The sequence below is a fragment of the Annulohypoxylon maeteangense genome, assembly GCF_022496945.1.
Source record: "Annulohypoxylon maeteangense strain CBS 123835 unplaced genomic scaffold GGS22scaffold_3, whole genome shotgun sequence".
Classification (NCBI taxonomy): domain Eukaryota; kingdom Fungi; phylum Ascomycota; class Sordariomycetes; order Xylariales; family Hypoxylaceae; genus Annulohypoxylon; species Annulohypoxylon maeteangense.
Genome location: NW_025953250.1, coordinates 2,245,700 through 2,273,437, shown reverse-complemented (window position 1 = coordinate 2,273,437; position 27,738 = coordinate 2,245,700). Strand labels below are relative to the sequence as shown.

Sequence of the window (27,738 nt, the reverse complement as noted above, 5' to 3'; positions counted from 1 at the left end):
GTGGTGATTTTCAAACTTAGGTAGTCTCCGTGCCTCTGACATGCGTAAATAAGAACGGTTTATTGAATTCATTTGATGGATAATAAATAGTGCTGAAAGTATTGTGGGCCTTCCAGAGTCTATGATTTACATGCTGGCGTATGAATCCTGTCATCACTATGGACAACGTGGTTGAAGATGGGAGCAGAATGATGAGATTTGTAAGCAACCTTCACATTACCTAATCCAAAAATGGTCCGCCCGGACGGCGGGCGGATTATGTAATGATGAAATTGTCAAGTGGGAAAGACGATTAGTTATTATTTATGTAATTAGTCTTCATTACTAATTACTTACTAAGATTGAATCTCACCCCACCCCTAACCCTAGCCCAAAGTCACACTTAACCCTAACCCCAACTTTCTGTACCCACGCCAATAAAGCTTCCGCGTCTTCTCTTTTCTTCAGTCTATGAGTATGATTTGTCTAGAGAACTGCGATATTAAATCGAAGATTGTCATCTCGCGTGGAATGAAGTTATAAAAAATTTGCCTAACACATATATCCCTTACTATGCTTATAGAGGCAACTTACACATGTCATTGTAGGTTTTAGAAGATGATTATGTCATGAAGGGATAGCTCTGATTAGTGTAAAATGCAGTAAATTACCTAAGATCTTTTTTCAGCTCTAAATGCTATCGCGGAACTTCTCCGTGGACGTTGATCATTAGAAGCAAAACTTGAAAGCCTACAAGAACACGCAATGACCGTTCCATTGTCCAGCTGAGTGCTCCTCAAGTGCCTTGGCAAACTGGGGAAGCGGAGACCTCGTAGTCGTCTGAAGACCCTCTGTGGGGGTTCATAGGAAATATAGTCCTCCCCATTTCCGCGAATCAGGTTCTGCGTAATGCCTGATCTCTATTCCAAAAAGGAAACTCAACCTTTACTAGAGCAACTTTACCCCAAAAATGCGCTTTCAATCATGAATGTAGTGCTAGGCGATCTCATAGGCGCTCCAATCGAATAAAATCCTCCCATTCCGACAACATGCTTGGCCATGGCACTGCCATGACTTCAATACAAGACAGAATACTAGATGACATCGAAATACGGGAGGTCCTGCTATAAATAGTGTTATATATCATGAATAAATATCAGTTCCTTTTAACTTAATGACCATCTTTCGTTTGTCATCCCTCAGTTTTGTCGAGCTAGGCCTAGGCGCGATTGGTACAAGATCAAGTTCAAGATTCTGATAGACATAGTATTCCATCATGTTCTTCACTCCAGGGAGGCTCTTCACGGCCTTGCTGGGTGCCACCTCTCCTTTCTTCATCAACCCAGTTACGGCTTTCACCAACTCGATTCGAAGTCCGGGCGGCAGTGACCCACAAATCGTTTACACAGGTGGATATTACTATCTTATGTCCACCACGTGGTCAAACGTGCAGATCGCGCGGGCGACCACGATTGAGGGTCTGAAGACGGCCACGCGGAAGACCGTGTACAGCTCGACCGAAGCAAGCCGCTGTTGTAGTGTCTGGGCCCCCGAGACGCACTACCTCAACGGGTCGTGGTATATCTACTTTACAGCAGGAAAGTCTGAAAATCTTGAAGGGCAGAATTTGCACGCTCTAAAGGGTGAGTCCCGTTGCTTTTGGATAGATCAGATAGCTTGTGAATAAAATTCTAAACATGGCTAACTTGCTGATAGGCGGTGCTACACCCTGGGATGACTTCACATACGTCGCAAAACTCACCACTGAATGGGCCATTGATGGAACAATCGTCAGGTTTAACGGATGGGGAAACTACCTTGCATCCTCGTGCATGCACGGAGTGAAAAACCAGTCGATATGTATGCAGAAGCTAGGAGACGACAACGTCTCTGTTAAAGGAAGCATCGGGGTCATCTCGCAGCCGACGAACTCATGGGAACAGAGTGGCACCCCCGTCAACGAGGGACCAGCAGCGTTGTACCTCAACGGAAAGACATACATCGCCTACTCGGCTAACTACTGCTGGACGCCTGACTACTGCATCGCGACGCTCGAATGGGACGGCAAGACAGACCCGCTGTCTCCTTCAGCCTGGACTAAATCTAATGGGTGTCTGCTCAAGGGCGGTGTCAATGGCCACTACGGCACCGGCCATAACTCTTTCTTCCAGAGCCCCGATGGCTCTCAGACTTGGAATGTCTACCATGCTACCTCGAATAGTGCTGGTAGCTGCAATGATAGCCGCTATACGATGGTTCAGCTTGTAAACACCAACGCGGATGGATCTCTCAACTTTGGGACACCTGTTGCTTTGAGTTATGATTCTGCGGAGCCAGCGAAATAGGGGCAATGGTAGCAAGAAACACTATATCAACTTTTAAGGTGTAAATATTATTAAGTTACACGTTAGAAAATAAAGAATTTCATCAATCAATTTCTCGGTACCTCTTGGGGTTAGGGTTGGTGATAGGGTCCACTCTTACCCTAAACCCTAATCTCTATTAACCCTAACCCAACCCTAACCCAGCTCTTACCCCAAACCCTGGATTAGGTAATCATGCAATTTGACAATATTCCAAACTTACATAGTATGCTCAGTGTTCATATCCAATTCGTTTTTCAATTAAAACATTGCTATCCCTACCTAGGTGGATTAGCTAAAGTTGAAACATCCAAGCCGCCGAGATGTGTTGTCGTTACGTCAATGCGATACCACATTGGTTGCGATGAGCACCGCCTAGACCGTTGACGGCAGTTCCTTAAATGGATGCAACGTGAACACGGGCCGAGGCAACCTTTCAACTGCCAGAATTGCATGGCTGACGAGTCTGTTGTGTTACCCCGTATTTTGTTCTCCTATCATATCCCTAATATCGTCTTGAGTGTGAATCATGGGCAGAATAGAGAATCAAGGGGTCCCCTAGCTCCGTCGACGTCATGCTCTAACACCAGGTGTAGATCAGTTCTGATCCTTGCTGTCTCCGAATATATCTTCCCCACAATCGCCCCTCGCCTCAAACTTCCAACCGCAATTAATCGGCGAATATTATTCAATCAGTAAAATATTTGCATCTATTATCAGAATCACGCAAAGATCGGTGATTTTAACTCTAACCACTATCCATACCTACCTGCCTCTTATTGATACGCCACGCAGTTCAACCTTAGAGAATAAAAGATTCGAAAATCGAGCTAACACCAATCATCATCATGCACGCAAAACTTGCTCTTGCCGTCATCTTCCTGGGCAACGGTCTAGCATCGGCGCAGACATCAAATCCAGGAGGTCCTATCCAATCGTTATCCTCTGCCGCGGACCAGAGCACATCCGGAGTATTATCTATCCAAACGGACACCGTCATTAGTGGTTCCGGTACTACCGTCCCTGTCACTTCCAGTTCCAGGACGGGATCTACCAGTACGGAGACCGCTGCCTCATCTTCAACCTCCTCTGCTCCGTCATCTTCTGTTTCCGGTGCTGGGGCCGCATCGCCACAGGAGACAGGTTACGCTCTCGCAGCTGCCGCGGCAGCGGGTTTCTTTGGAGTCGTCGCGGCACTATGATGGGTTATAAGCTGACAGAAACCAAGATTATCAAGGAAAAAAGATTCAACTTAGCAGAAAATGTCAACGAAAAAAAGACTAAATTATGTACATATGGGTACACATACCTTTGGGCAATTGAAAATACCTCGTTAAAAGGATTCAAACTATGGTTAACAACCTGACATGACGTCCTTGGACCTCTATGAACATCACGCGGAGGCTCAGACCTCTTCGATGCTTGGTCTTCAAGCAAATGGCGCCTCTACCATGTGTAGTATCAATACATGATGTATTGTCCTTAGTTCTCACTCAGCATTTAGAATGGCATGCAGAGTCGTGCAATGGCTGTATTCAGGGGTGTGCCAAGGGGGACGGGAGCTAAGTCCGACCGAGCGCATCCAGCTTGGAAGGCCATAGAGGATTTTTTTTTAAAAAAAAAAGCGAAACACAAACCTCAGAAGCCTATTCTCAGAATCCTTTGCTTAGGTAGGTATACTTGTTACGAAAACTTTTCGAAGAAAGCGCCTTATGGAATTTCGGTAAGCATGTAAAGCTGTAGAGATGCGTTTCAGGGGAGTACATGTGAGACCCCACGGACCATGATTAGGTAGGTATACGACCCGATAATGGGGACTTCCAAGGCTATGTTTTGCTGCGAAAAAACTAAGTCTTTAAGGCTATCAGTCATTAAAGAATTAAATAATGAGCGCGTATGAACAGCAAGGTCTTTACGTGAAAGAAAAAACGCAACTTTGCGCTTACTTAGACCTCTGACTAAGGCAGGTGTTATTCATTGAGATTAACTACCTGCCTGAGCACTATTATAATTATGTCTACTTCGAAGTCACTCTAAAAAATTCCTGATTTCGGTGCCAGTGCCATGTGCTTAAATATCGCGCGATCTGACTACATCCCCCTTTTTAAGTTCGCTTCCGTCACTAAAGTCACTAATCCCAATCAATGCGATGAAAACTCAGAAACTTGGGATAGTTCCGCTTACTCTACCTAGTTAAGTGCTTTCGCGCTGACTTCTTACTCATCATCTTCCCTTAACAAGTATCTACAGTAAATACCTAGGTACCATTCAAAAGTAATCTTATAAGTATGCTTGTGCGGGAGATGAATGTGCGGTTAAGTGTCCGAGATTTGTGGGATTCTAGAGGCAGGTGGTGATGCTGACTCCTTAGTCTATCTTGCACACCCTAGGGTTGACATGATCCAACCGTTCATAATAACACCCAGAGAGACTAATAGGTTTTCTGATGTCGAATCACTTCCTTAGAGTTCACTATGGAACTTCTAAGTGGAATACTAGAATTTCACAGTGCTGAGCCCAGACTTAGAATGGTCTTAGCCCTTACGCGGAGGCATTGTACGTGCCCTATAAGAGTGTTCGGGAATGCATTATATGTTAAGGTACGGCTTTGTTTGTCCGTAACAGCCGTGTTGTTTGATGGTATATATCTTCAGTTACTTAGGACATCGCAATCATCATATCATGTGCCCTAGAGCATCTTTTTAATAAAGATTCCTCTCATACACGTTGTCAATACCTACTACCCGATACAACATGGCACAATTTGAGCCCCCAAACGGAGGTTGGCTAGGATGGAGCCAGGTTGCTGCTTCATTCCTCACTAATTCCTGCACACTTGGACTGAGCAACTCCTTCGGTGTCTTCCAGTCCTATTACGAACATAACACTCTCAGTTCCCACTCATCTTCCGACATCTCGTGGATTGGAACGACGCAAGGCTTCTTGCTGAGCCTCATCGGAATCATCAGTGGACCACTATATGACAGAGGTTATATTAGATATTTGATGTACATAGGATCGCTATTGAACGTCGCCGGACTCCTAGGAACCAGCGCCTCAGAAGAGTACAGCTTGATTTTTCTCTCATATGGCATAGCGTTAGGCCTTGGATGCGGCGCTCTTTACGTACCAGCACAAGCGACGATACAAACATACTTCACGACAAGAGCCTCGCTCGCAAATGGTATCGCGATGGCTGGCTCAAGTTTCGGTGGGATTATATATCCTATTATCTTTCGACAGTTAGAACAGAGCATCGGATTCCCCTGGGCCTGTCGCACATTAGCTCTGATTAATGCAGTTCTTTTGATTATCTCTTGCCTTCTCATGAAACCAAGGGCTTTATCGGATCAAACATCGACCACAGGCTCATTCGACTGGCGGTCGCTATGGAACCGGGACTTATTGTTACTCGGACTGTGTGCTCTCCTACTGAACATGGGAGTGGATGTGCCCTACTATTATATCTCTTCATTTGTTCAAGAGAAGCTTCATGGTTCTGCCGGAGTAGGGGACAGCTTATTGGCCGGCATGAATGCATCCTCTCTAGTTGGTCGACTGGCTCTTGCATGGTTAGCGAGGTATCTGAAACCTATGAACATTTGGCAATCTACTATCTTAGGAGCAGGCATACTCCTATTTTGCTGGTCCTCGGTGGGAGATCTCGGGGGTATGATCGCCTTCGTTATATTGTACGGGTTTCACGTAGGAGGGCTGATCGTTCTGATACCCTCTTGTGTGCGAGCCATCTGTCCAGACCCGGATGTCCTTGGAGCTCGCTTGGGCCTCGTGGAAGCCTTTCAGGGAGTCGGATTTCTTATAGGCCCACCTATCGCTGGCGCAATATTGGGAACTCAATCAGGATACCTTGGTGTGAGCCTATTCTGCGGAATAGTCTACCTGGCACTCTTCATGATAGTGGGATATTTCACATGGCGGCGATTTTTTGGTATGTCAACAGAGGAAACGTCTAGCGATGATGAGGAGTATTCGAGCACCCAACAAGCATCTGCTATGAGGAGACTGTCGTTATGATAGGTTGTCAGTAAAGGTGAAGAGGGGCGAGAAAAGATAATAGGGGATTAGATGTTAACTGCCAGGCAGTTAGGTAGTTAAATAAAAAAATGCCTACTAACAATCAGAAACTGCAAGAAGCTTATTGTTTCTTATCATAAAGAATTGTGTTTCCTGTTGAAAGGTGATTAAACCTGAAAATATTCTTTGTTTACTCTATCAGAATCCCAAAATACCTGATATTACGTAAGCATTGCCCCTTTTTCTAAGAGTTATTCACTGTTTAATTTCTTCATATATGAGATAGCAGGTACCTACCTAATTATCCAATCATTAAGCCTTGTGATTAGATGAGCCAGCTACATGTTAACCCCTTTGACATAATCACGTCTTCGCGACAATTCCTCTATCTGCTTAGTCAGCATCGCGGTTCTCGTTTGTTCGTACCTGATTTCTTCCCCTGGAAGCTAGATAATTTTCTCGTGTAGCAATAATAGTAGCCAGCCTAGAGAATGGAGCATATCCAACCTCGGGGTTCCTACGTCGGATAGTAGGGAAAATGATGTTCCTACACACGTTGCAGCCTTAGTGCTACATATGAGATATAGCGCGAGGTGTAAGGTTATCACATCACAAAACAGCCCGGGAAATCAAGTGCAAGCTACATTCTTAGGTATAATTCGGGGTTGATGAGGTTAAAGCCCTTGGAGGGGGATACCTTGCATTGGTTAAGGAGATCGAACAACCCGAAGCGATCGAAATGGATACGCCCGTTTTTCGAACTAGGGTTAATATCAATGAGCATAATTCGATTGAAACATCGAATCGACACCCGGCTAGATATTTTCGTAGCTCCCATTGTAATTATAAATCATTATACAATATAGTCATGAACTGCCGTCTTGTAAGGGCTGGGACGTTCTCGGCCTACAATTTTCGGCGATACGCCTAACTCCAATCCGGACCTGTCGGGAGCGGCGAAAATAGATATGATCCGATTGTCGTCTTGCATTCGACCGGTACCAAGAAGCCGCTTTGGCTGGTACATATAGGCTCTGGGCACGGGGGTTCAAACCGTATCAAACTAGCTTCGCATCCGTCGCGGGCGCTGTCGGTGTCGGTGTGGATATGGCAGTCGGCAGGTGACAATCACGAGGGTCAGACGCATCCTTCATAATAGCCAAGAAGCTCGAAGAAGCTAAGAAAGAATTTGACTTCCTAGGTATGTCGCTTCAATCTTCCCATAGTACTGAAACTCATAAACGACAGACGATTCCTAAATGTAAGAGTTAACCCTCAGACCAGCAAGATTGGCTGGGTGACCAAAAGTTGCATATGATCTGCAGAGTGTAGTAGTCAACCGCAAACCTTCGGAAAGCGTGCAGGTTGTCGATATACCCCATGGCGAGCCCCTGAAGATGACAACCGCGTCCCGTAACGAATAGGTGAGCCAGCACCTCAGTCAGCGGAGACTTTGTAGGGCCAATCCTCGCCTTCACGAAGTAGAAAACCGCATTATACCGTAATAGGACCGCAGCATGCTAGGCGTTTCTCTACAGATGCAGAAAGCTGCAGGAAGGTTTGGTAAATGGGTAAGTAATGAATAAGAAGTTGATAATCTTCGGAAGTCAAGCGAGTCCGAGCCCCGAATTATCTTTTTAGATCTTACTAAGCAAGTGAGACACCGGTATATGAATAAAACTGGATTTATGAATAAACTGGGGAAGCGGCTATTAGTGGATATTATCGGCACTCAATTGACTCCAATCTCCGCATTTCTCCAAATCTGACCGTCATTGTCCAGCATCTGCATCGGAATTGTTTTGTAAACTTTCTTCTCTCAAAGTCTGTATTCCGCTCCATTATTTACCTCCAGTAGCCGGCCGTTCATTTTCCTCTTTATATTGATCCTCAATTTCCCCTCATCGTTTAAATTAGCTCAAAGATGATGATGTTAACTAATCCATTTCACAACAATACTATTACTGAAAAACCATACAACATTGATCCATCGTGAATACCAGTATACACCAGGTACATATCTAAATTGCTTTGCATCAACTCCTCGCGATGCCTGTCACAACGTTTGAATTCGGCGAGAAATATAAATACCAGAATGGCTTTGGGTCCTACCATGAGTGAGTTGGCATATATCATGAAATACCTAATTATCATCTTACATAAAATGTGGCACGTAGATCCCAAGCGATCGAGGGCGCATTACCAATAGGCCAGAATTCTCCCCAAAAACCGGCGTACGGCTTGTATGCCGAAAAGCTGTCGGGAACTGCATTTACGGCCCCTCGACATGAGAACCAACAAACCTGGCTCTATCGAATACTCCCGTCCTGTGCACATCCCCCCTTCGCTCCCGCAGCCGGCAACTCTTTCAAATCAGACAAGCTCACCGATTCGGCGAAACTTGAATATATCCCAAATCAGCTACGATGGGACCCATTCGATCATGACGACCAAACGGACTTCGTGTCGGGTCTACGTTTGGTTGCCGGGGCCGGCGATGCGACACTAAAACAAGGCATTGGCATGTACATATACGCAGCGGGGAAGTCAATGGATGAGAAGTCTGCTTTCTACTCGGCGGATGGTGACCTCCTAATCGTAGCTCAAGACGGAGTACTAGATATCAGGACCGAGCTGGGTTGGCTTTTAGTCCGACCAATGGAGATATGTGTCATCCCACGGGGAGTCAAGTATCAAGTCCATCTTCCCTCCGGGCCAGTCCGCGGATATGCGCTCGAGCTTTATCAGGGCCATTTCACTCTTCCGGAATTGGGTCCAATTGGGTCCAACTGCCTTGCCAACGCCCGTGATTTCCAAGCTCCCGTCGCCAGCTTCAGCGAGGACTTCGGCGCCACTGCTTCTGAAGGCCCTAGTGCTTACACGATGACGGTCAAGTTCAATAATTCGCTCTTCCAGACCAAACAGGCCCATACGCCATTTGACGTCGTAGCTTGGCATGGAAACTATTACCCATACAAGTACGACCTAGGTCGTTTCAACACTATCGGAAGCATTTCATATGACCATCCTGACCCCTCAATCTTTACTGTGCTCTCAGCCCTTTCGGACCATCCGGGCACCGCCATCGCCGACTTTGTCATTTTCCCGCCACGCTGGCTGGTAGCTGAGAACACATTCAGGCCACCATGGTACCACCGCAACACCATGTCTGAGTTCATGGGTCTCATTTCGGGTGAGTACGATGCGAAGAAGGGAGGTCAGGGCGGTTTCATGCCCGGCGGTGCCAGCTTACACAATGTCATGAGCGGGCACGGCCCGGATGCGAAGAGTTACGAAGGGGCTAGCAATGCCGAGCTTAAACCGGCTTTAGTTGGTAAAGGCAGCTGTGCCTTCATGTTCGAGAGTTGTTTGATGGTGGGCGTAACTGAATGGGGTCTCAAGATGTGCCAGAAGGTACAGGAAGGCTACAACGAAGAAAGCTGGGGTGGTGTTCGGGTCCATTGGAAGAAGCCCGAGGGTGTGAGCGCTAATAGTCATCTGCTAAAGTGAGGCGGGATGCTTAGTAGGTTGAAGCCTTCCAACTTCGAAAATCCTAGTCTGTCAGACTTGTACCATTAATGACGAAATGACCAATTATCATAGGTTAAGCTTAAGGCGGACTATTATGATCTGTCCAGAATGAAATATTTGCTTCGATTCAGCTTGCACACGACTTACGATGAGCCTCACTGCTCAAGTAAAGATTAATAGAAAAGATCAACCAACATTTCAACCACCAACACCACAAACGCAAATGATTATTACAGAATGCTATTTTTTGAAATAAATGCAATATAAATTAAATAGTAGAGTTGGATATATCTAGCTGTACACAAATAGATCGTATGCTCAAGTAGCGCCCAACACCGTATCAACCCCAAATAATTTATGCCGGCTAAGTACTAAGTAGGTTGAAGTCATTCTTGCCTCCCTTCCCTTCTTTGATACCCACTCACCCCATCAACTTCACGATGTACCATCAATCTTCAACTCAGGATACTCCGGCATAGCCATACCAGCCTTATCCTCCGGCATAAGCGCAAAGATCAACTTATCAATCTTAAAAAACGCAATCATCGACATAACAAAATGCAGCACCTTCACTCCCCACTGCGTATCCAGCGTCATAAGCCACGGAACCCCCGGGGCCAGCTTCTGCGCCTCGTCGATATACGGGCGCACATTAACATCGTACGCCTCCAGCGCAATCTTCACATCCCCCTTATGTCTCGCCAACTCCCCCGCCAGCGTCCAAGCCCCGAGCAGCGAAACCGTGGTCCCCATCCCCGTAATCGGAGCCGCGCAGTACGCCGCATCGCCCAGCAGCGCGACCCGTCCCTTCGCCACGTGCGGCGCCTTCACCTGCCCGATCGCGTCCGCGTAGAAATCCGTCGCTTTGCGCATCCCCTCGATGAACCTCTCGCCCTGCCACTCCACGCCCTGGAAGATCTTCGCAAACGTGTCGATCTGCGTCTCCACGCTCTGTCTCTCTATCCCGCGCCGCACTTCCTCTGAGTCCGTCCGCACCATCAGATATACCTGCGTCTCCGGCCGATCCGCCGCCCGGATCGCGATCCCGCGCCCCCCGCCTGGCATGTAGAACTGCGCGTACTGGCCGTCGGAGGGGATCGTTGGGATCGTGTAGTACGCGATGTACAGGTTCAGCGGCTTCAGCATCGCGAGCCCGGCTTCCTCGCCGAAGAGCATCCGGCGTGTTCGCGACCATTGCCCGTCTGCGCCGATGACGAGGTCGTACCGTCTTTCCGTGCCGTCGGAGAATGTCACGTCTACGCCGTCGTCGTCTTGCGCTAGGGTCTTCGGCGTGATCCCGAAACGGTACCGCACCCCGGGCTTGTCCTCCGCTGCGGCGTCGATTTGCTCCGCGGTGGGTTGGGCGTCTGGGATGCCGGTTTTGGGGTCTTTGAGGCTGGCTTCGTAGAGGAGTTGGGCGAGGTCGCCGCGCATGATTTCGAATTCGCTGGTGAAGGATTGCGCGCCGGTGTTAGTGCCGCTGGTGCCGAAGACGCCGTGTCTGCCGCCTTTAGCGTCGACGAAGGTAAAGCCGGCTTCGTGCACGACTTTCTCTCGCACGACGTCCATGAGGCCTAGACGCTTCATGATGGGTACGCCCCAGGCTCGGAGATCGATTTGAAGTCCGTTGTGCCGGATCCCGGGGTAGCGTTCTACTATCGTCACGCTATTTTCCGGGTCGGACCGCCGTAGCATAAGAGCCATGGCGGGGCCGCAAATGCCGGCACCAACGATTAGGACCTTGAGCGGCATCTTAGTGGCACAGGTTCTATATAGGTAGGGATCAGTGACGTTATTGGCCAACACCTAGAATGCTTGTTCTAGTAGGGCTATGAGAGGATCGAGATCGAGATAGGAAGTAGGTAACAAGAATTCGAATGATATCGAGAATTCATGGTGAAAATGTTTCCAAACGGGAAGCAGCAGAAGCTATATAATAAAGAAAATTGATCGTCTGCAGTCTATACGAAACGTACAGCTCGCTGCAACTCCACCATCAATTCAGCTTTGATGCTAGCCCATCTTTACATTCGTCAGGGCTTTTAGTGAGTTAATCCTCCGAGCAGAACTGCTAAATACAGGTGCCTAGTGACGCACGGTTCAAGCTTCCAGAACCTGGCCAGCATCTTGTTCCAAGGTTGAGTCATTCACTCCTTCACCCGAGCTCGGATTGCTGAAGAAACCCGGTTCAGCGTATCCTTGCATGCACGAAAGCTATGGGAGATGTTCTCCAAGCGGAAAGCGGCTCGAGATCATTCGAGACGTACATATCTGCGGAAATTTCGCTGACTCCCCCGAGTCCGATTCTCCGTCATAGGTAATCCGACTACCGCTCTACATCAACGGGGTAGACCTAAGTCGATCTGATAAGATTTTAGCTAATAGACAAGGAGAGGACCTGTCTAGCCTATTTCGGTTCTTGAGTTCGGCATTTATGCATAGGACGCGGGTTTAGGCGGCGGACTTTGGGTCATTTACAATACGATGAAAACATAATTCTATTTAAACGAGTACAATATGTCAACGCTACCAAGTTATTAAATCCCTCAACATGCTTCCTATTTCAGTTTAAAACATATTCTATACGATAAATTATGAGTCATCACCAGTCGTCAAGTTAATGTAGGACCTATCTAGAATCTAGGTTCCAGGTGCCATTAACGGAGCATACCTCCTACCTACTGTAATAGGCACGATAATTTTCAGGGGTAATAAAGGGTCTATTCAAATCGCGGAGCTATCCCGGATGTAACATTATCCTTTTACTGCTAGCTCAGCCCTATAAGGTATGATTAAGCTATGTCCGATTCGGTTCAATTCATAGCATCAATTAGTGATCATCCGACCGGCCGATGCCAAAGGTGATTCGCTGCCGAAAATCTCGGCCTCGGTCCCGGACGGAGGTACCGCGAATGGAGGCCGAGTAGCGCGATGAGAGTGCGGTAGCGTTGCTCTAAGTACATGTAACTGGATGCACTACGATCTCCATACTATTATTTAAGACTACCTACCTACCTACCTACGTATACGTCCGAAAACCGCACATTAGATCTAGATTCCAATTACGTGTTCTGTCCGGAGATTAGGGATGGAGGTCTGAAGTATGGGGTTAAACTAGTGACTATCATATCGCCCAACCTCTCGCGAATTATAGAGGGCGAAGCCCTCTTGAACTAATAATCCTAATCCGGCTCATTCTATGATCAGGACAAACGCCCTCGGAAAGTCAATCGCAATCTCTGCTCGTTAATCTTAAATATTTCGGGAAACCAAGCATCAAGCTCTTTCTCATCGCCGTCTCCCATCATTGTCACGAGCGCGCGGGCACACATCCAACACAAGACCATTCCATGCCCCTGAAAACTAGTCGAAACCCAGAGGTCCTTCTCCCCCGGCATTTCACCAACGAAAGGAAAGCCATCGGGGCTGAACCCCATAATACCGGTCCATGACTTACGAATTCTCCCCTCCGAATTATCAGCGCCCCAGTTATCGCCGAAATACTTGCGTAAGCACTCATCAAGCGACTTCATGATAACCTCATTAAACGCAGTGTCATCCGTCGTCCCATACTCCTCAAGCCCATCCGCAGGAGCCTTAGCCAAAGCCCCACCAATCACGATATCTCCTTCAAACTTCGACCCCTTCGGTCGTGGAATCATGTAATCATAACCGCCTTCGTAGATAAAGCTGTAAGTCCCCGGTAGCCCCTCCTTCGGCATATCCAGTCCGGGCCGCTGCGCCGTCACATGTCCCCGGAGCGGAACAATGACGCCCTGGAACCTCTTCCAGACGCTAGCCGTGTACCCGTTCGTAGCCAGAACCACCTTTCCCGCGGTGATCACTCCCCGGGGCGTTTCAACCTTCCAGCCGCCACCCTCAAGCTTCTCCAGATTAAGCGCGGGAGTGTTCGTGTGCAAATTAAGGCCCTTCGCTAAACACAGCTTCAACACACCAACACCGAACTGATACGCGCTCAAGCTCCCCGCCTCATACGAAACCCCACCACAAACACTCTCATCTCCCCCGCGACCGCAGAAGAATTTCTCCCACACGTCTTCGCGGCTGTGCAGGGTGTACTTCGCCGCATCATCGTCCGGCATCGCATCCTGCATGGCCTTAACAGCTTTCTGATCGAGCTCCCATTGCGCCGCTTCGTAGACGACGTCTACGGTGTCGCACGGGGTGCTGTCGCATTTGATCCCGTGGTCTCGGGCGAATGCGTGGACCGCGCGGATGTTGGCTAGTTCCATGCGGGCGATCTTCGCTGCCATGGCTGTGCCGTGGTCTTTCTGGTGGCCTAGGAAGGAGCGGTAGGATGCCGCTTTGGTGTGTCCGCCTATGATGTACACAGTAAGTCGCAATCAGGTCTGAGGTCTCGGGTAAGGAGGGGTATACCATTTCGTCCGGTGGCGCCTGAGCACGCTTGTCGGGCCTCCAGCATGACGACATCGCGAGCGCCGTTGCTGAGCAGATTGAAAGCTACAGCAGCCCCGGTGATTCCACTCCCGATAATGACAGTGTCAGCCTTATCGGGCAATGAGCTAGTCGAGCGCAAGTCAGCGATCTCATCGGGCTCGAGTTGCCAATAGCTCTGAGTGGGATTGTCCCGAGGCAAAGTGACTGGGATCGCGGCGCGTTGATCCATATTTTGAGCTGATAGATGACTTAATTTACTGTATTGGAGAGAAAGGCGCAAATAGATAAGAGGGCACGAGATCCATGTCGTGACGTCTCTGTGGAACAGCGATCGGTTGCACACAGTAAGTCGTGGCTGTTTTAAAACGCAATCTTCTACAAGAAAAGGTTGGTATCTCTATTCTCTTTCCTTAGCGAGACTAAACCATGAAGTTTTACTTCATATCGAGATATAATCACTCATGTTTGAGCGTGATCGGAGTAGTTGTAGATAAGAGAAGCTCAAGTCGGAGGTCGAACGATTTCACAGTACGAATTGACGTTTGGGGGACTGGGCACAGATCTGTGGCTGTGGTGGCTAGTGGAATAGGGGCTGCGACTTAGGGAAGAAATAGGGGTTAGAGGTTGATATTACATAGCTCACTTTCAATTCAACGACTCAAAATATAGGTAGGTAGGTATCTGGACTCTTATATTCAGAAACCAACTTCGGTACCTAGGCGCGCTCATCCCTACCTCTAGGGGTAAGTAATTGTCGTGAAAGAGCTAGGTACTGGGTCTTTGATTCCATTCCCCAATCCCTCCCGTTGGGGGTTTTTTCTTTCCAGTCTGCCTATTTTCCATGTTTTCATAACCTATCCATATAAGCAGGTAGTATGCGCTTATTTATCCTTATTCAACCGACCGAAACGTTCGTATAAAGAAAGATTTGATGGTGTTCTCATAACTCCCTCCATATAAGTAGACTCGCTTCAAGTTGACGTTTCTTCCATCGTTTGCAGTCCCCCGAAATGATACCATCGCTAACGTTCAGGTGGGAGTCCAAGCTCGCAACTTGGGTACCATAGATATTTTATAAGCATGACATAAGAAACAACCTCGCTTTTCGTGGCGCATTTTAACTTCGAAGTCTAATTCCTTCAGAAGACTCGTCTTCTCTTCTTCGCTAGCGTGGCCTGCCAGTTTCTAGGCGGTGGGGGACCAATTCTCCCTTTCGCGGGTGGTTCCTTCCAAGTCGAAGCGGCGACGAGGTCTTCTAGTGTTTCGGTACGACGAGGGGGTGTCGGGGGTGCTGGAGGCGTCTCGCTTCTGGGGTGTTTCCCAAGACTCGACTCTTGCTTCTTGCAGTGGGTCCCCAGAGCTTTCTCCCTACCCGCCAATTTATTCTTCTCTTTCCCGCGAATCTCCGCGAGCACATCAGATGGGTAATCGATGCCCGGATTGTCGATGTTGAAGCTGCATTTTAGCTTTTGCGAGATGCATTTTGCGCATTTGAGTGTGTTGTAGCTTTTGACGTGGTCGCTTGTTGCAACTCGGCATCCATCGGGGTTCTTGATGCAGTGGGCGCAAGGGACGTGTGCCTTCTGTCCTACGCCATCTTCGAATAATGCCTGTCCTTTCATCTTCTCCTTTGAAGACTTCGTCGAGATTGGCTTTGTGGGTTTGGGGATGGGTTGACGGCGTGACGTAGAGTCGTCATGGGGCTTGCCATGCTCGTGAGGTATGTCAGCGGGCAGTGGTTTAGGAAGTCGATTACGAGTTGCTGACGACCTAAGCTTGGCATTTCCTTCAATGATTACTTTGTTGGAATTGCGTGGGACTGTCATGTCGTCTGGTTGCAGCATGGGGGGATGGATTGGAGGCGACGTAGTTTCTGGGGTTGTCGAGTCTGACTCGTCAGGCCACAAGACGACTTCGAAGTATTTCGAACCGGGTGGGAACGACATCTTGAATTTCAGCTGCAAGTTTGTAATTAGCTTATCCGATGTAGTAAATATAGATGATGAATATTTTCATCTTGCATACCTACCTTGATATTTTTAAGCTACGAAGGCCGGTGTTCGAGAATAAATGGCGCGACTCAAGTGAGAGACGAGTGTGAGGCTTATTTGATAAAATGAAGCAAGTTGGTTTGGTACCTATGCTTAAGGAGTGACTAACAGAACTTGTTAACCGCTACGTAGGTAGGTAGGTAGATGGTTAGGTATAGGTTAGGAGAACGTATGTAGGGCGGCTCAGGAAAAGATATTTTCTAGGTAGAGAGGTTTCTCCAATTCCAAGATCGAATATAAACATGACAACATCGTAAGTAATACAGCCTACATGGTGATAGTTTCTAGTGGCACGCATATTGTATAAATTTATCTATGTGGCTTATATAAGTTTAAAAGACGATGAGGTTCGAAAGTCTAGGGGCAGACGCCTAAATCTAACGATACATGATTGAAAATCTAAAATAACTTTTAAAAATACGCAAGGACATAGGTACTCATCGGACCCAATGAGTTCACGTTCAGTATCGCGTATTTAATATTGCTGATTTAAAATGGTTGCAGTTGTAGTTTTGTTACGTAGTTCACCTTTAAGGGGTAATTTTCATAGTATTTCGTCGCATTTCATGTATTTATACACATAAAATTTAAGCTGCAATACATAAGACCTTTCAAAATGTTCAACCTTATTGCATCTAGTAGAGATCTGTCAAATGGATTGTATTTTAATTAGCGATTTCCCGTTAAAGAAAGGCTAAGTTGTGAAGATACTTCCAACTAAGGTGTGAAGTTTAACACCACTAGTAAGGAACGACGCCAGGAGAATCACCATGGCAACCGAAACCAATAATTCATAGGAGGTAGGTCAATAATTGATGAATAACATCTATTTCTATTGAAAGTATTAATTCTCTACTAAATATTCTCCACTCTACCCCTTTTTCCATCGCGATCCTCAACCTTCTCCCTGGAAGCTTCGTCCTCGGTTGGCATTTCGGTTGTCGCATCCGTTGCCGTTTCTTCAGCACTTGCCTCGACATCGGCTTGCGCGTTAGAAGATCGGGGTAGTTCCTCCGTCTTAGGTTTCCTCATATTCCACCCACCTCGCCAACCCAGCCAACCTTTTTCATGTGGCCCTCTCATCAGAAGAACCAGCAATCCCGCTATTATCTGGGCGATATTGAAGGCTCCAGAGTACGTCCAGCCTCCTTTCGCATACAAGGCATTGCCAACAGCTGTGCCAAAGAGTTGTCCACAGAAGGTATGGACCATATAGACGGAATTGACCGCATTCTGCGCTTTGGTGTCGACATGTGCGATAGCAACACGGTTCGCGACAATGATCGTGTTCATCCCAAGATCTCCAAAGAACGCCCAGATGACAGGACCGGCTAAGGAGAAGGTCCCGACGAATGTGCCTATGCAAATCGCAGCAATAGTTACCAGATGCGCGATAATCAGTGAGCCATGTGGGTGCAGAGGTGCTATTAGAAAACGGGATATGATGGGGTTTAGAAACACCGGCGAGATTCCTATAAGTGCGAAGAGGCCAATGGCTAAGGTAGATAGATGGAAGACGTCGGCAAGCTGAAACGTCAAAGTTGTCCAGAAAGAAGTGAACATGCCCATCGTCAGGAAAGCGATGAGCGAGTTCTGGGTGAGTTCGGGGTTGAGAAAAGGTAGTGTAACGATCTTCAGGAGAATTCTTGGGTATGATGTCCCAGGGCTCAATATGGGATAATCAGGCATTACGAAGAAGAGGAAGATCCAAACAAGAATCTGCAGGCCGAAAGAAACCCAATAGACGTTTCTCCAAGACGTGTATTGGGTAACGATGCCGCTAAGAAGACGAGCGACGAGGACACCAAAAACAAGGCCGGACATGACGATAGAAATCATGGTGGCTCTATGTCGCTTCGGCGCATACTGAACGGCGAGCGGAAACATGAGCTGAGGAGTTACGGTCAAGAGACCGACCAAAAACGAGAGCCCCAGGAAAGCGGAAAAAGACTGGGTTAGAGTGCATCCAAGCCACTATGAGGGGTTAACGGAGTCTCTTCAGTAAAAGGTCTTAGCATACTATTAGGGCTGTCATAAAGATTAGACTGAGGATCATAGGCCGTCGTCGAACAATATCTCCGACCGGAACGATAAGTAGAAGCCCGACAGCATATCCGGCCTGTGTAAGTGTCGGTACTAAAGAGGAACGCTGATCCGATACATTGAAGTCATCCGCAAGGATATTCAAGATGGGATGGCTATAGTACAGGTTCGCAACGCTAAAAGAGGCAGACTGGTCAGAATTAGCGGTAAGTCGCACAGAGTTGTCAGAGTATCCGATATGATATCCTATACATATATGTCATACCAGTCCAAATAAAATGTTCATCGTCCAGCTAAGATCATGGTTCGCTTCCGGGTCCCATTGAACCCATGAGGGCGTCCAAGTGAGTCGCTCCAGTGCACCCATAAACCCTTGGCTGAGACATTTCGGGGAGTTTTGGCGGCTCATCATACTTCGATGGTCCGCTCGTTGCAAGTAGTTGAACGCCTGAGATATAGGATATGATCAATCTATCTGATAAATACGATCGAGGAAGACTGCGTAACATATGCATATGAGAAATGCATAAGTCAATTGGGAGTCACGCCGAAAAAGAGCATGATACTGATGCATGCTGACTGGAAAGCAGCGTTGATCTCCGCTGGTTTCCGCCCCTAACTCCGAACGACAGGGGATTGAAATCATGTTGCATCGCGAACGAATAGCCCTGGTCTATGATGCCGCGTTCGAAAGAGTCTTTGTCTTTTAATTGATGAATAAACACTGAGAACTTTTGAGTTCAACTTAGTTTAATAGATAACATCGAAGTCCATGTAATTGATGTTAAGGTCATCCTGCAATGGATATTAGCGTCGGCTTACAGCATGTCTTACAGCAGTCTTCAGTGGACGTCCTCTCACCATGCCCCAGACTACAGCGGGTAATTGTAGCTAAGGCTTTTGCCGCTACCCGTTCCACAGGGTATTTCGCGTCTTCGGCATATTGAGATCAGCCCGAAGTAAAAATGAAATAAAAATACAAGAGCACCTAGGCAATAATCAGAACGCCTCCCGAAATACAAAATAAGAGATAAATAATCCCAAGAATATTCTCAATTTGCTGTAACTAATAGGTATGCTGACCCGAAGCGAAGATGTGCAATAGCAATAGGTACCTAGTATGTACCTACCGATCTTGTCAAAGCCCTACCTAAACGTCACCTCCAAATCTCACCCTACTGCGCTAATGATTTTTTTGGGGGGGAGGGGGGCGCTGTCCTACGCCTACGTGCTTTTAGAACCTCCAGTAGAAAGATATTCAAAATCGAGCTGATACTTCATCCATAATCCAATCGAGGTTTTTCTAGGTGCACTTAATGTAAATATAAGTCGGTAGACAATCTTGAAAATATATCGCCATAGTCTATTAAGTCCCTAGGGTATCATCCAAAGCTCCCATCCCAATCCCGTCTATTATCACGATATATATCCCAATGCCTTAGCAAACGCAATAAACATTCACACAAACGACCAAGCATCAAACAGCAACAGCATCAACATCATCCTGCTTATTAAGCGCACTCTCTGTCGAGACCTGAGCCTCCGTCACCTTAACTTCATGGCTATGGTCGAGTTCCGAGAGCACGATCCAGGTGAACGGAATGCAGAGGACGGTGATGCCGAAGTTAAGCCCGATACTGACGAAGTGGTTGGCGCTACCTTCAGTTTGCATTCTAAAATCATGTTAGCACAACCCCCCACCCAGAATCGGGAAAACATGGAAGAGTAGGTAACTTACGCCCAAGCAACCGTCTGTCCCAAAGCCTCAACCCCTCTCAAGATACCAGTATGATGAGACAGCGACGACAGATCCGTCGCGTACTGTCCCACAAGCCAATAAAGGAACTGCTGGAACGCCTGTCCCGCGAACGTCCAAAAGAACACAAGCGCATACGCGGAGCCAAACCCGCCCTTAAACCAATCAAAGACAGGAGCTTCAGGGGCGTCGTAGAACCGCTTCTGCAGAACCGAAGCCCAGATCCAGGTCCCGATGAGAATCGTAACGATCGCAGAAAACGCAATGCGGCCCCGCGTTCGGATATATATGCTCTGCCGATCAAGCAGCGCAGCGACCAAGAACGAGCTGAAGATTCCCGCGAAGTTGGTGAAGAAGGACGAAAAGGCGCGCGAGCGAACGGTGAAGTACTTCGTCAACCACGTGCTGACGAAGCCGTTGTAGAAATAACTAATGAAGAACGCCGGAAGCAGCAGCAGCACGCGCCGGGACTTCAGCAGCGAGCCCACGGCGCGGAACTCAGCGCCCCACGTCGGCTCCTTGCGCACGACGACGAGGGTGCCGTCGCGTCGCCACACTTTGCTCGCGGGGCTGAGGCAGAGAGCAATTGGTAGGCCAAGGCACATGATCACGATGAACACAATGTACGTAGCGGAGCCCACTGAACCAGCGCTCGAGCGATTCGCGTTAAGGCCGAGGTTGATAGCGCCTCCGACGATAGGACCGGCCGCCTTCGCAGTTTGCCAGACGGCGAGGTAGAACGCGCGATCGCTGGGGCTCGGGTATCCGATAATGATAGCAGCCTCGGCAGCCCAGAAGAAACCAGCGGAGATACCGCACAGAGCGCTGCCGAACAGCATGAACCAGGTAGTCGCGTTGACGTTGTTGGTGTATAGTCCTGCGCCGTAGAGCGGGTACCCGATCGCGCCGAGGGCGAGACCGTAGCGGAGGCCGATGCGGTTGTTGATTGCGCCGGCGGCCACGCATACGATGGAGAAGAGACCGTAGACGAGAGCGTTGGCTGCTGATACGGCGTAGGGTTCAGCAGCGCCACCGGCTCCGAGACCGCCTAGCGCATCCCACATTCCTGGCGCGGTGAAGGAGACGCCGCATGCGACGGCGATCTGGAAGGGGACGGATCGGAAGATCGAGTGTTTGAGCGGCGTGGAGGTCGCGGGGACAGCGACCTCCTCGGGGGTTTCGGTGTGATCCGAAGTTGAACTCGCCATTTTCTCGAATTTTTGACGATATTCACGTCGCTACTCTGTAATACCACCAAACACTACCTAGTGTGTATATCTAGGTGTGAGTAAAGTCGCTACGAACGCAACAGACACAAAAGAAACGCGAGGTTTTCTTCCGATGTGGCAGAGCGCCACGCCTTATGGGCCTATGAGCACGCATTATATACACGCATGGTTGTCGCGACATCGAACAGACAGAGGTCGAAATTTTCGTGTGGACCCAATTGCGTGATCGCCTGGATGCAGGCTTTTCTCACTAGTAGCGTGACAAGCTGGTAGACGCCGGTATACTGACTAGCCTACGCCATCGGGATGAGCCGAGGATTCACTAACAGTAATTTTCATATTAGCTGCTCATTATTCGAGTCATTTAATCGGAGTGATTGAATTGAATTAGAGTCTCTGAGACTTTTGGGTAGGCATTTTAGATATGAAATTGAAGTCGAAGATAATGAACTAGATAGTGGCAAAAGAGAAAGAACTTAGTTGATTGAGACCTGTTGATAAGCAAATATTGCACAATGCAATCCTGGGATCACTGTAATGATAGAGTTTAAGAGCCGCGTCTAGCCTGCTGGTCGGGAATGATACTACAAGGATTGCCCTGTATGCGGCATAGTTTCGGTGTAATGAGTAAACGAAACTCTTAGTGAAATGGCGCCATTGCAGCGAAGTTATTGAAGGGGAAAGAGCCCCAGCCAACGACGACGAGGGTAGCTGCAACTGCTGGATCCGGGGTATTGGCCGATATGTTACCTAAGAGCTAAGTATCAGGTCGAATTTGGTAAGTCCTGAAACTCTAGATCTCGAAAAGTCGCAATGGTTCAACGGAGAATATATCCAGAACATTACCTAAAATAGTTTAAGATGAGTCTCTTAGAAGACACCGCCCTTCATATCCAAGCGATGGCCAGGTAATATCAAGTAAAAACAATAAGATTCGTAGCAAATGAGACATTGAGCCTCTCCTAACTCCTGACATACGATATCTATTAATCAGTGCAATCTACCGCACGTCGATAGAAAGGTAGCTAAGTACTTAAGTAGCTAGCTAGCAAGAATGAACAAGTCTTCGCGAACCGTCCCTGACTAGAGCTAGAGGGAAAGACTCTTAGCCGGTCTAATAGAATGAGGTACTGCGCCTCGTGCAATCATTTACTCATCCGTCAATCGATGATATCTATTAACATAGGACATCAATATTTGTGCATCTCGACACGTCCCCGTAAGAGTGCTCGCATGCCCGGCTAAGACTCGGTGTTCAACCCATCCTATTTCGCCTCCTGTGTCTGGTCGCCGGCAGGTGGTAGGCCAGCGCTCGCAGCACTCTCGCCCACTTTCAGTTCCTCGTCGGGAACGCCAGCGTTAACACTTCCGGAGATGCTTAAGTTGCTTACACCCCGCTCGATTGCTCTCCGTTCGCTTCTGCGATCCCCGGCTATAGTTGTGCCGCCTCCGATGACACCTCCAACTCTGGCAACGCCGCTGACGCTGACGTTAGCGCTTGCCGCGGTGCTAGTACTCCCGCTCCGGTCTCTTCCAGCGCTAGTGCGACTAGCATCGCTCTGTCGGCGGTCACGTAGAGCTCGTTCCAAATCCTTGATACGTCGCTTCAGTGATTCATTCTCGCGCTTGGCGATGTCTAACTCTTGTCGGTAGTGAGCCGTCTCTTCGTACCGCAGTGTCGCCGGTAAGAGGCCCGGAGAGAGCTCCGATCCAGGAGTAGCCGCGATGCTGGTACTAGAAGATGCCGAGCCGCGAGGGAAGTAACTCGATCCATAATCATAAGGAAAGCCGTGTGGTTGCGTGTAAGAGGAACCGAGACTGGTGCTAATGTGGTATGGATGCGGTGAGTGAGTTCGACTTCCGCTTCTCTGAGAAGCGGTGCTGTTCTGTCGACTCATGCCTGGAGCGCCTCGAGGGTTTCTTGCCGCTTCTAGAACGGACGCAGCGTTTCCAGGGTGAGGAATCGGTATAGGGGCAGGCGTAGAACCTTGCGAAGCGACAATAGACTGATTTAGACTACGTGTGCTAGCGCTCGAGCCTGTTCGGTGGTGTCTACGGTCAGCGCTAGTTGTTGGAAGGGGGAATCCAGGACCGGATAGAAGATGTGTGTCGGTGAAGGACGATGGGTGGGTCTGATCAGCAGAGGTCGATGCGCTCGTTGATGAAGTATTCGAAGCCACTGATGAGTTCTGTGCCGCTCGAAGCATAGTCAAGTCACGCGTTAAGCGGTTTACCTAGACTAGCAATTAGCACCATCACTCCTATCCATAAACACTTCCATGATATCATACCAATAGCTCTTGCTCCTGCTCTAGCTGCGAGTGTAACTCAGCAGCTGTCAAGGGACGTGGATGTCTTAAGGGACCCGGTCCAGCGCCGACGCCGGTGTTGTCTTGTCCTGGGGCAGGGTGCGGAGGCATTGTAGAAACTCCGGATAGCAGTGGTGGTGATGGGAGAGAAGTCAAAGATGTTCGGTTGACAGCGTGCTGATTTGAAGGTAGGATATTCAGAGAGGGCGAGATTGGCGCTTGATGGGGCGAGGCTTGGGACTGGCCATTCTGGTTGGAAGCTTGACGAGAAGCGGCGAGGATATGGGGAGAGGGTGGGACGGAATTGAGGTCAGGCATGTTTATTGAAAAGATCACCCGAGCAAGCTTCAATATTCGAGTGGGTTTGACGACCTTAAGACTCGTTGGGTGTTTGCTTGTTGCTCATCAACCAAGAAAGGCTGATTGAAAGTGAGCTACAATGGGAACATCAGAGCCGAACAAGTAGTTACGTTCGGTAGTGAGATTACATTGCTTTTCCTTCCGAGCAACAACAGAGAATAAATATCAAAGGGTGTTGTTATTTGTTTAGGCAAACGGTAGATTCTGAACGTGGTCGCGTTGAGTGGTCGCCTTTGCGTCCCGCCAAGTCGGAAAGTTGTATGGGTCCACACTCTGCCACCATTTCGGTCAGTGCTTAAATTTAGAGCTCCGCGCCTCATGCTTCATGCGCATGCGGGGTCTGATCAGCCTTATCGATAGACATTTCTTATCAGACACTCAGGCACTGCACAACAGATACATTGATACTTCGCATCTTGTAACCTAAACTCTTTCCGGTCTAAAAGCTCCGGGATATACTTCGTACTTCAATCTATTATCGATAAGAGAACACAATGACGTAGGATAGCTTCTCTATCAAACATCTGAATATGTGAAGATGACGGCATAGATTATTGATCTGATGTCAAGCTACGTTTCAATGTTCGTGGTGCCGCTTGCCTATGAACTATTACCGATCTCTTGCATATCCAAAAAGTTCCGAGAACTGTATTTAAGTCGACTAAGACACTAGGTAGGGGTTAGCTGTCTTTCAACTTTAGACCTCATCCTACAACAACCAAAACTACAAACTATTGCCACCAAAATACCTACCAAATTCCTAAAGTCTTGTCATAACTATACCAATTGATCAAAATGTCGTCTGCATCAAACGAAGGCCGTCAGTCACCTCCCCCTGAGCGTCAGACCGGCCCTCAACTCAAGGACACACCCGGCTCCGGTCAAGGCACTGACGAAGCACCCAATAAGAAGGAATCTCTCCAGGATCAACTCAAGGTCAGCCACAAATCATAAACCCTTAACAATTTATGCTATAACGGTGTAGCTAACACAAGTTGAATTATAGAACTTGACCTCGAATCCTAGAGGACCCCTCGAGGATGCGGTAGAAGAGAAATTCGCCAAATCTGCGAAACCGTCGTAAACAGTTAGAATTTCTGTCTGGGTAGTTAGAAGGGTACTAGAAAAGTAATATGTCATTTCCTAAGGGGGTACAGGGTTAAGTATGATACACTCAGGCATGTGTACAGCTAGATAGCTGATGATTAGACGGATGAATTCAATTTAAATAATTATCACCAAATACCTCTCTATTTATGAGTGATTATCTGCACTTCATATATATTCCAAATAATTGCAATAGTTCTATTGTGTACTATAATCCGTAACATTGCCGACGTGGACATACTTAGCGCCATTTTAAGGCTTGCCACTTCACTAAACATAGGTACGGCATAGACGCCTAAAAATTAGTTGACAATCAGCCCTCGCAGCGGGGAGATTCATCACGAATATTTCATTTCAAAAAGCTGCAATTATTATCAGAGACACAATCGCATTGCATTAGCTTAATAATATAAAGCTACACAGAATCCACTCCCGAGTCATGAAGTCGTAACAGCACTATTATTCCTTTCATTCCCTATGATTTCTCAGTTCCGGGTGCTTTAGCGGGAATAGCCTCAGTAGGGGCTAGTGGGGCAGATTGCGCTGTGCCGGCTTGGGGGCCAGGTGCGGGAACCGAAGCTAACGAAAACTTGTCAGAAAATATTCTCTTATGATATTTGATTTCATCCAAAATGAGCGAATCTCTGCATTTCAGAGACATTATGACGATGATTGTCATTCGCCTAGGCTGCTGGGCTTGATATGTGTTGGTGGGGTAAATTGTACTCACAGGTAGCACCGCCAGTCTCCTTGCCGAAGACTCTTTCCAGGCCAGAGGCTTTGTATGCGCTGCCGCCATGTTCCTCTTTCTTCAGATCAGCCAGACGGCGCGCCTCAGCATGGATATCTTGGACTTGGCGCTGGCCGTCGGTGTAGAACTTGACTAGCTTCTTGCCCGTGGGGGAGCTCGTCGCCTTCTCGAAGTATGAACTAATACCGCTGAAGAGGGTGTTGGCTCGGTTGGTGATGCCGTACGACTGGTCGGTCGCCTTAGCTCGTTCGGTAGCGTGGTACTTCTGGTCGAGGTTCATCAAAGTGTTCATGAAGCGGTTGGTGACGCCGTGCCTGTGATCAAGCTCGATCGCACGCTGGAGAGCAGCGTCGCCAACAACGTATCCGTGAGCAAGGTACTCTGCTAGGATACGGCTTCTAGGCTTCTCTTCTTGGGTGATCTCGTCCGTGTCGCGATCGGCGTTGGTAGTGTGAGGAGTACCGTCGTCAGACTTGCCATCGGCGGGAATTACCGAAATCTGCGATCCTTTGAGCTGCGTGTTATTCAGGAGCTGCGCGGTCTTGGCGGCAGTCTCTTTCTCGAATGTGACGCTAGCATCCTTGGTGTTGCCCTCGCCTGGCGTGATCTTGATTTCAGTAATCTTGCCACTATTGAGAAAAGTTTAGTAAGTATCGTTCTAGATACATGCAATATCGCAAACAATGATATATAGATAACTTACCAGAAGCTGAAAAAGTCTTTGACCTCTTTATCTTCCGCCTCAGCGTTGATGTTCTTTACTAGAACAGTAAGATTTGCAGCCATGATGATTCTAGAAGTAATTGAGGGGTAATCTTGTGCTGGATGTGAATGCAACTAATAAATGTATTATACTCAAGTGTTCATATAACTTCAATGTAGAGAAGATTTAGGTCTAGGATATGTAGAAGTTAGAAATGGTAAAATATGAATTTATTAAAAGAGAAGCTGCCAGGTTTTGGAGGCCTCGTTAACACGCGGCTTCTTATTCTTCAACACCTGATTCCAGCCCCTTGCCCATCACAAGCCTCTAGTGAAGGAGCGAGGGGCAATATACCACGTCATTTGGCCATAGCTCCTCTCGTTTGGAACAGTTTGATGCCGAAGGTGGGGCAAAGATACTTTCACATGTGTAGTGCAGTATTGTTGCATAATCTGGGGTAAATGCAAATAGTTAAACTATTTCAGGTGGTCCATGCGTCTTCGGTACACACTTCGCCATACAGATGTTCATACAAATTAAAGTACTCCCAAAATTAGGTACTTCAGACAGCCCTCATCAAATACGTCATCTCTTTCCAATTGATTATTGAACGTCTAATAAAGGATTTTTATCAGAAAAAAGAAAATATTTTGGGATAATTTGCCAGTTTGAATTGAATAGATCTGGTTGCACTGGTCTAGAATGTTTTGTTCCTGAGAACTGGATGGTCGAATGATATACAGTCAATCAAATGACTCAGTCATCTTCAGACCTCATCGACCTGATCTTCAGGGGCTTAAATCTTTATTTAGCACTACTAACCGCAGAATTTTAGGCGGGCTGGGTGGGACAGGTCATCAAGAATTCTTTCCGATGCTTCAGCTATCCGCTCAGTCAATATGCCAGTATCGTTAATCTACACTAGGTATTGTTTATACTAGGCAGCAGCAGCAAAACTTCGTCATATCCTTCCAAGTCAGAAGCCAGTCTTGACGAAAGCATGATCATGTTGGCAAATGAGTTTCACGGAGATTTGATACCAACAGCGATGCCACGGCATGGTGGGCTGTGCTGACCTGATGATGGGATACGTGACTAAGGT

The 27,738-nt window shown here is 47.8% G+C and overlaps 12 protein-coding genes across 12 annotated transcripts; 5 read left to right on the top strand and 7 right to left on the bottom strand.

Moving 5' to 3' along the window:
- Positions 1-1,255: 1,255 nt before the first annotated feature.
- GGS22DRAFT_178244 (glycoside hydrolase family 43 protein) lies at positions 1,256-2,324 on the top strand (the record flags this gene model as incomplete). The annotated part of the gene is made up of 2 exons (XM_047963564.1): positions 1,256-1,622; positions 1,696-2,324. The coding sequence occupies 2 exons, from the start codon at positions 1,256-1,258 to the stop codon at positions 2,322-2,324; spliced, it is 996 nt and encodes a 331-aa protein (XP_047822219.1).
- A 682-nt stretch (positions 2,325-3,006) lies between these two features.
- Positions 3,007-3,621, top strand: GGS22DRAFT_155723 (uncharacterized protein). Its single transcript, XM_047960259.1, has one exon. It carries the CDS (start codon positions 3,191-3,193, stop codon positions 3,542-3,544), a length of 354 nt encoding a protein of 117 aa, XP_047822218.1. The 5' UTR covers positions 3,007-3,190; the 3' UTR covers positions 3,545-3,621.
- Positions 3,622-4,966: 1,345 nt separating this feature from the next.
- Positions 4,967-6,232, top strand: GGS22DRAFT_155721 (major facilitator superfamily domain-containing protein). The gene is made up of 2 exons (XM_047960258.1): positions 4,967-5,904; positions 5,957-6,232. Exons 1-2 carry the CDS (start codon positions 5,097-5,099, stop codon positions 5,962-5,964), a joined length of 816 nt encoding a protein of 271 aa, XP_047822217.1. The 5' UTR covers positions 4,967-5,096; the 3' UTR covers positions 5,965-6,232.
- A 1,963-nt stretch (positions 6,233-8,195) lies between these two features.
- GGS22DRAFT_96606 (Homogentisate 1,2-dioxygenase) lies at positions 8,196-10,115 on the top strand. Its single transcript, XM_047968562.1, has 2 exons — positions 8,196-8,494; positions 8,555-10,115. Exons 1-2 carry the CDS (start codon positions 8,427-8,429, stop codon positions 9,885-9,887), a joined length of 1,401 nt encoding a protein of 466 aa, XP_047822216.1. The 5' UTR covers positions 8,196-8,426; the 3' UTR covers positions 9,888-10,115.
- Positions 10,116-10,203: 88 nt separating this feature from the next.
- GGS22DRAFT_155717 (FAD/NAD(P)-binding domain-containing protein) lies at positions 10,204-11,838 on the bottom strand. The gene has a single exon (XM_047960257.1). It carries the CDS (start codon positions 11,658-11,660, stop codon positions 10,344-10,346), a length of 1,317 nt encoding a protein of 438 aa, XP_047822215.1. The 5' UTR covers positions 11,661-11,838; the 3' UTR covers positions 10,204-10,343.
- A 1,053-nt stretch (positions 11,839-12,891) lies between these two features.
- On the bottom strand, positions 12,892-14,803 carry GGS22DRAFT_155716 (FAD dependent oxidoreductase). The gene is made up of 2 exons (XM_047960256.1): positions 14,307-14,803; positions 12,892-14,247 (listed from the first exon to the last, which is right to left on the bottom strand). The coding sequence occupies exons 1-2, from the start codon at positions 14,554-14,556 to the stop codon at positions 13,112-13,114; spliced, it is 1,386 nt and encodes a 461-aa protein (XP_047822214.1). The 5' UTR covers positions 14,557-14,803; the 3' UTR covers positions 12,892-13,111.
- Positions 14,804-15,466: 663 nt separating this feature from the next.
- GGS22DRAFT_185756 (uncharacterized protein) lies at positions 15,467-16,273 on the bottom strand (the record flags this gene model as incomplete). The annotated part of the gene is made up of 1 exon (XM_047964370.1): positions 15,467-16,273. One exon carries the CDS (start codon positions 16,271-16,273, stop codon positions 15,467-15,469), a length of 807 nt encoding a protein of 268 aa, XP_047822213.1.
- A 955-nt stretch (positions 16,274-17,228) lies between these two features.
- On the bottom strand, positions 17,229-18,992 carry GGS22DRAFT_155713 (MFS general substrate transporter). The gene is made up of 3 exons (XM_047960255.1): positions 18,687-18,992; positions 18,399-18,611; positions 17,229-18,352 (listed from the first exon to the last, which is right to left on the bottom strand). The coding sequence occupies exons 1-3, from the start codon at positions 18,831-18,833 to the stop codon at positions 17,234-17,236; spliced, it is 1,479 nt and encodes a 492-aa protein (XP_047822212.1). The 5' UTR covers positions 18,834-18,992; the 3' UTR covers positions 17,229-17,233.
- A 783-nt stretch (positions 18,993-19,775) lies between these two features.
- On the bottom strand, positions 19,776-21,882 carry GGS22DRAFT_155712 (MFS general substrate transporter). The gene is made up of 2 exons (XM_047960254.1): positions 20,160-21,882; positions 19,776-20,094 (listed from the first exon to the last, which is right to left on the bottom strand). Exons 1-2 carry the CDS (start codon positions 21,383-21,385, stop codon positions 19,899-19,901), a joined length of 1,422 nt encoding a protein of 473 aa, XP_047822211.1. The 5' UTR covers positions 21,386-21,882; the 3' UTR covers positions 19,776-19,898.
- A 455-nt stretch (positions 21,883-22,337) lies between these two features.
- On the bottom strand, positions 22,338-24,348 carry GGS22DRAFT_155711 (uncharacterized protein). The gene is made up of 2 exons (XM_047960253.1): positions 23,698-24,348; positions 22,338-23,640 (listed from the first exon to the last, which is right to left on the bottom strand). Exons 1-2 carry the CDS (start codon positions 24,031-24,033, stop codon positions 22,672-22,674), a joined length of 1,305 nt encoding a protein of 434 aa, XP_047822210.1. The 5' UTR covers positions 24,034-24,348; the 3' UTR covers positions 22,338-22,671.
- A 234-nt stretch (positions 24,349-24,582) lies between these two features.
- GGS22DRAFT_155710 (uncharacterized protein) lies at positions 24,583-25,316 on the top strand. Its single transcript, XM_047960252.1, has 2 exons — positions 24,583-25,011; positions 25,082-25,316. The coding sequence occupies exons 1-2, from the start codon at positions 24,871-24,873 to the stop codon at positions 25,157-25,159; spliced, it is 219 nt and encodes a 72-aa protein (XP_047822209.1). The 5' UTR covers positions 24,583-24,870; the 3' UTR covers positions 25,160-25,316.
- A 91-nt stretch (positions 25,317-25,407) lies between these two features.
- GGS22DRAFT_155709 (uncharacterized protein) lies at positions 25,408-26,953 on the bottom strand. Its single transcript, XM_047960251.1, has 3 exons — positions 26,637-26,953; positions 25,913-26,562; positions 25,408-25,761 (listed from the first exon to the last, which is right to left on the bottom strand). Exons 1-3 carry the CDS (start codon positions 26,717-26,719, stop codon positions 25,658-25,660), a joined length of 837 nt encoding a protein of 278 aa, XP_047822208.1. The 5' UTR covers positions 26,720-26,953; the 3' UTR covers positions 25,408-25,657.
- Between the last annotated feature and the right edge of the window lie 785 nt (positions 26,954-27,738).